Here is a 5,181-nt window from a genome sequence, read left to right as displayed (position 1 = left end):
GCGGTGGGGACAGGCCCGCGGCTGCTCCTCGCTCCCCGCCTGCTCCCTCCCAGGAAGGCTCTGGCTGGGATTCAGGTCGGGGTGAACCTGCCCTCACTCGCCTCTGTCTCCCCATTCCCACAGAGGAGCGGCGGGCCAGGGAGTGGCCTCTGGACATCACTGACCTCCCCGAGGGCCATCTGGAGGACTGGCTGGAGAAGAGAGCCAAGCGGCTGAGCTCGGCCCCCAGCAGCAGGTACCGGCCCCCTGCATGCCCTCTTCCCGTGCCCTCCTCCCGTGCCCTCCCCTCCGGGGGCAGGACCCCCGCCAGCCCGCCCTGGCCTGAAGCTGAGCAATCTCCATGAAGTGCCCAGGCCTCGGCACTGACAGGGACTCCTGCTCCCCCGGCAGAGCTCCCCGAGGGCTCCCCGCCCTGGACCTCCATGCCTCACACCCAGTTATCTCTGTGGCGTGGCTTCATGGGACAGCGGCCTGGCCTGAGCCTAGGACGCCCGACTGGGCAGTCTAGGGGAGGAGGCCTTCCCCCCGGCACCGCCAGAGGGGGCAGGTCAGGCTTCTTGCCTTCTCAGTGTTCCCATCTAGAGAGTCGTTAGGCTACTTTACAATTGACTTTCATAGCTTTTCACCTTTGTTTTACATCCGCGCCAAGTTTTTGTCCCTCCCCTTTGAAAAGATACAGCACAGAAGTGACGCAGATGTTGGGCCATCCCTTCCCCCTGGTCCAGGGATTTATGTTCTGCACCTCAGGCTTCTTCGGCCGGTTGGGGGCCCCCAGAGAGCTCTCTCCCGCTCCGTCCACACGTCTCCTTGGGGGTTAGCCAGCTGCCTGGGCGCCCAGCGCAGAGCTCCCTAAGTCACGTTCCCTCCCCCGCTGCTCACCTCCCTGCTGTTTCTGGAATAGAACCTGCAGCTGGGGACCCCTAGACTCTAGAGGACGTGAACCTCTCCCCCAGCCCCTTCCTGGGGACCTGCTCTCCCAGCAACCACTTATTCTCCGTGTCCACCTGCCGTCCACCTGCCTCCTGCAGGCTCGGAGCCAAAATGGATTACTCTCCGGGCAGCACAGGCCTGTCCAGCCTTGGGAAACAAGGGCCGTTAGGAGGGAGAGGAACATTTGTTCTTGTCTGTGCCCTTGCTGCCCTCGCCTGCAGGCTGCTCTTGTGAAAAATGACACCCGAATCCTGGGCCCCAGAGCGTTGGGCTCTGCCCCCGAGGGAGGCCGGAGGTGGGCTGGAGCCGGCTCCCCTTGTCTGCGGCCTCCTCTGCCTCGCTCTGTTCCCCACGTCTCCTCCACTCGAGGCAGCCCTGGAAGCAGGCTCTCTGTGACCTTCAAACACCAGTCGCTCCTCGTCTCAGCCCCCCCCTACCCCCCCAGTCTCCTGCCTCCCCTCTGCTCCTCCAGCTTGTCCGCACAACAGCCCAGAAGCTTCTAAACCACACACTGGCCTGGCCTTGCTTAAACCCTCCTGGGCTCCCTCCACCTCTGGTGGAACTTCCCTGCCCCCTCCCCGGCCCCTGGGGGCCGCCTTCTCACCTCTGCCATCTGGCCTCCATGTCAGTACCACTGGACGCTTGGCAGCGCCTTCGCTGTGGCGGGTGTTTCTGACTTAGGGGCACCTGCGCCCGCTGTTTTCCTCGGCCTGTAGCTGCTCCCACCCCGCCACGCCTGCAGAGTCGGACGCATCCTCAGGCTCAGCTAAGACCCCTCTTCCAGCCCCAGGCCTCCCCTCACGGCCCTGAGCTTGCAGTGTTGTCATGTGGGCCTGGCACTGGATGACACGTGGACAAATGAGAGCATTTGGGGAGCAGGGTCCCCGGCCTGGAGGACTGTTTCCTGTATTAGTGCTGTGGGCCACTGTGGGCACTGGTCTGGTGACCCCCCTGCCTCCCTGGGTGTCTGTTTCCTCCCCTGGGGCCACCCAGACTCAAAGGCCCTTTTCCTGCTAAGCAGAGCCTCCAGGGGAGCCTGTCCTGTAAAAGGGGGGATGGAGGCTGGGTGGGGGGGCAGCCTGGGGCGTTGTGCCAGGTTCTTGACCCTGAGGGACCTGCCCAGAGCAGCGGTGGGGAGGGAGGGGCTGGCCTCAGCCAAGCGGACTAATCCCCCAGCGAGGCCAGTGCTGGTCCCTGCCCTCTGTTGTTGGCTCTTCAGATTGTGCCTTTATCCCTTCTAATCTCCCCCTTTGCACCCTGCTCCGGGCTGGCGCTGCAGCTGCAGCCCACGTACCTCCTGAACTCTTTCCTTCTGATTGAGACCAGGGCTGGGCGACATGAGGGCTGCTCCCGTCCTTGTGCACGGGACAGACAGGCCACTGTGCAGCTCAGGGTCCCCATCTGCCCTGGGCGGGGCCGGGGGCGCACTTCAGGGGCTCCTGGTGGAAGGCCTCGGGGCTGAGGCCCAGCTGCCCAGTCATCTGTTCCTCCTAGAAAAGGGGGCTGAGGCTCATGGGGAGGGGCTCCCGGGATCACACCCTCTGTGGAGAATGGGGGTCACCCCAACCCTGCCGGGAGCCCTGGCTTGGCTGGCAGCTGGGGCTGTCCCTGCCAGCAACCGTGGAGCCTCCCCAACCCCACCCTTCTCTGCCGCTGGGGAGTTTATGAATCTCCCCAGAGCCGTAAGTCATGCTGGGAGCTGCTTTCTGCGCTTCCCCACAAGCAGCAAGCCGCCGAGCAGGGATTCCCCGTCCTCTCCCAGCCAGAGGCCCCAGAGCCGCGCCCGGGCCGCCCACAGTCCTCAGATGGGCTCTGTTCAGCTGGTCAGGCCCCCAGAGGGGCTGGGGGTGGGTACGCGAGGCAGACTGCTAGGCCTCCTGCCCCAAGTCCCCCAGCTCCACCCGAGGCCTGAGTCCTCTCCAGACCGCTCACAGGCGGCCGGCCACAGTGCTCCCTGGAGCGGCAGCCTGAGTAGGGGTCACGCCCAGAGGGACTGGAACGTGGGACAGTTGGTGGGGGAGCTGCCTCTGCACCTCCGTCCTCAGGACAGGGGGCCCCAACTGGGCACCAGGGCAGCCATTCACACAGGCCCCGGATTCCCCAGATGTGGCTCCAGGGGTAGGAGAGGGAATAGCTTGAGAAATGACTTTTTTTTTTTTAAGTTATACAATTTTTTTTGGGGGGGGGGGGATTTCAAAGGCTTGCGTGCCTGTAAAACTTTTCTTAAATAGTATAAAAAAGTCAAAAACCACAAAACACCCGTAATCGCACCACTCTGATAGAACCACTGCGACCATTTGGTTGTTTTCCGGGTTTTTTATGCATTTATATATGTTGTATATCTTTAAACAAAAATAGTATCATGCTATATACATTATTTTATAAGCTGCTTTGTCTACTACTCACACCTACATCAGGATCCCTTCCTCGTCAGTGCATAGAGGTCCGCCTTCATTACACAGGCTGCGTGGCATTCACTGCTGTGGACGTGCATATGTAGATAATCAGTCCCCGCAGGTGGACACACAGGTTCTTTCCAGCCCCTCAATCCCCACCCATACCCCGCTCTGCGCTGGGCTCATTCCTGGAGGTGAGGTTCCTGGCTCAAGGGGCCTGCATGTTTCTGAGGCTCTGCTTTCCAGAAAGGTCTACCCTCCTGCACAGCCGGGCGGCAGGAGGGTGAGCGGGGCAATGCCCCAGCCTGGGCCTGCCTGGCCATGCCCCACTGATCCTCTGCCTTCTCCTTCTCTCTAGGGCTGAGCCCATCAGAGCCATCGTCTTCCAGTACCCAGTCGGCTGGCCACCCATCCAGGAGCTGCCGCCATCTCTGCGGGCACCCCCACCGGGGGGCTGGCCCCTGCAGCCCCGCGTCCAGTGGGGCTAGTCCCTCATCCACCCTGGCCCCCTCCGGGTCAGCTCCCACTGCAGTCACAGTAGAAATAAGGGCTCCTGCTGGGGAAGCTGGGGTTCCCTCCTGCTGTGCCCCACAGAGCCTGGCCCGGCTGAGGCGCAGGAGCACCCCCACCAGGTGCAGCCCTGGCCCTGGCCAGTCAGCGCCACCCTCCCTCCCTCATGGGACGTCTTGATGAGACGGGTGAGGAAACTTCCTGTTGGATGTTTATAAAGAAAGTGTCACTACGGCGATATGGCTACGCTTCCCCCTTGCCCGGTGCCCTCGGCTCCGTGCTCTGGCCTCTGGTCAGAAGATGGGCAGATTGGAGTGACAGGTCGTCTTCTCCAGGGCGACCGCGCTGGCTGCCCTGCTCCCTGGGGGGCCGGAAGAGGGTGGCCAGTGTGGCTGCGACCATCACCCGTTTGAGAAGCGGCTCCAGATCTGGGGAGAGAGCTCACGGGCTCGGTCTGCCATTCCCGGCCCCCACATCTGCCCGTGCTGAGCTGGTGCCCGAGCGTGACATGGCTCAGCTGGGGCAGGGATGAGCTGGGTCTCCAGCCTGGTCGGTGTGGAGAATGGGGAGCCCAGGAACACAGGCCCTGGGCTTGAAAGAGCAGCCTGGGTGAGCTTCACGGCACAGCCTGAGCCCCGCAAGGCGGCTGCCTGGGAGGAGGCCCGGCCAGTGGGAGCTCTCGGCCCCTCTGCTTCCTCCTCACTATACTCCAGCTCTATGCTCTGTGTGGGGTGGGAGGGGCAATGTGGCCTCAGGCAAGGGGCCTCTTGGGGGGAACGCAGTGTGGGGGGACTGCAGGGCCACCTCAGTTGCCCGCTCCTCTGGGAGCTTCTGCCCTCCCTGGAAACCCTGTTGATGTGGGAACTGAGGCCAAATCTGGGGACCCTCTGAGCCCTCACCTGTGAAATGGCTGATTCTCTGGCCCCTTGGGTGTGTGACAGGCTGGGTTTGAGTATAAGGAGGGTCAGAGAATGGGGCCCAGCAGAAGGCCAGGGCCCTTAGCCAATGCCCCCTCCCCAGGAAGAGGCTGTCCACCCCCTGCCTGACCCAAACCTCAGGGACCAGGGTCAGGCTAGCTGTTGGCCCTGGGCACCAGGGCCTCTTCCTGCCTGAGGGGCCGCAGCAGCTCCTGGGCCCTGTACCAGTTCCTCCTCTCCCAGGAGCCCCTCGACATGGGAGGAGTTAGTGCTACATACAGGCCAGGGTGAGGCAAGGCAGGGGCAGGGTGCTGGCGGGGCTGGAGGCCGTCCTCAGAGCCGCCCCCAGGCCCTCCACAGCTGGGCCACAGCCCCATGCAAGGGCGGGCGAGGTTGCCGGACATCCAGGCCCCGAAGTACAGGAGGCG

At 63.2% G+C, this 5,181-nt stretch overlaps 1 protein-coding gene across 4 annotated transcripts in view; it reads left to right on the top strand.

The window, feature by feature from the left end:
* ZMAT5 (zinc finger, matrin-type 5) overlaps positions 1–4,074 on the top strand; it is a 19,557-nt gene extending 15,483 nt beyond the window's left edge. For all 4 annotated transcript variants that reach the window (XM_015562885.1, XM_006762065.2, XM_006762064.2 and 1 more), the window contains 2 exons: positions 124–235; positions 3,685–4,074. In XM_015562885.1, the coding sequence (XP_015418371.1) occupies positions 124–235; positions 3,685–3,814 (242 nt within the window). In that variant the 3' untranslated portion in view covers positions 3,815–4,074. The remainder of the gene's footprint in view (positions 1–123; positions 236–3,684) is intronic.
* Positions 4,075–5,181: the final 1,107 nt, after the last annotated feature.

Source organism: Myotis davidii, unplaced genomic scaffold (genome assembly GCF_000327345.1).
Source record: "Myotis davidii unplaced genomic scaffold, ASM32734v1 scaffold478, whole genome shotgun sequence".
In the NCBI taxonomy this organism is placed as follows: domain Eukaryota; kingdom Metazoa; phylum Chordata; class Mammalia; order Chiroptera; family Vespertilionidae; genus Myotis; species Myotis davidii.
Note: the sequence above shows the minus strand (reverse complement) of the source record. Positions and strands in the feature narration are given on the sequence as shown.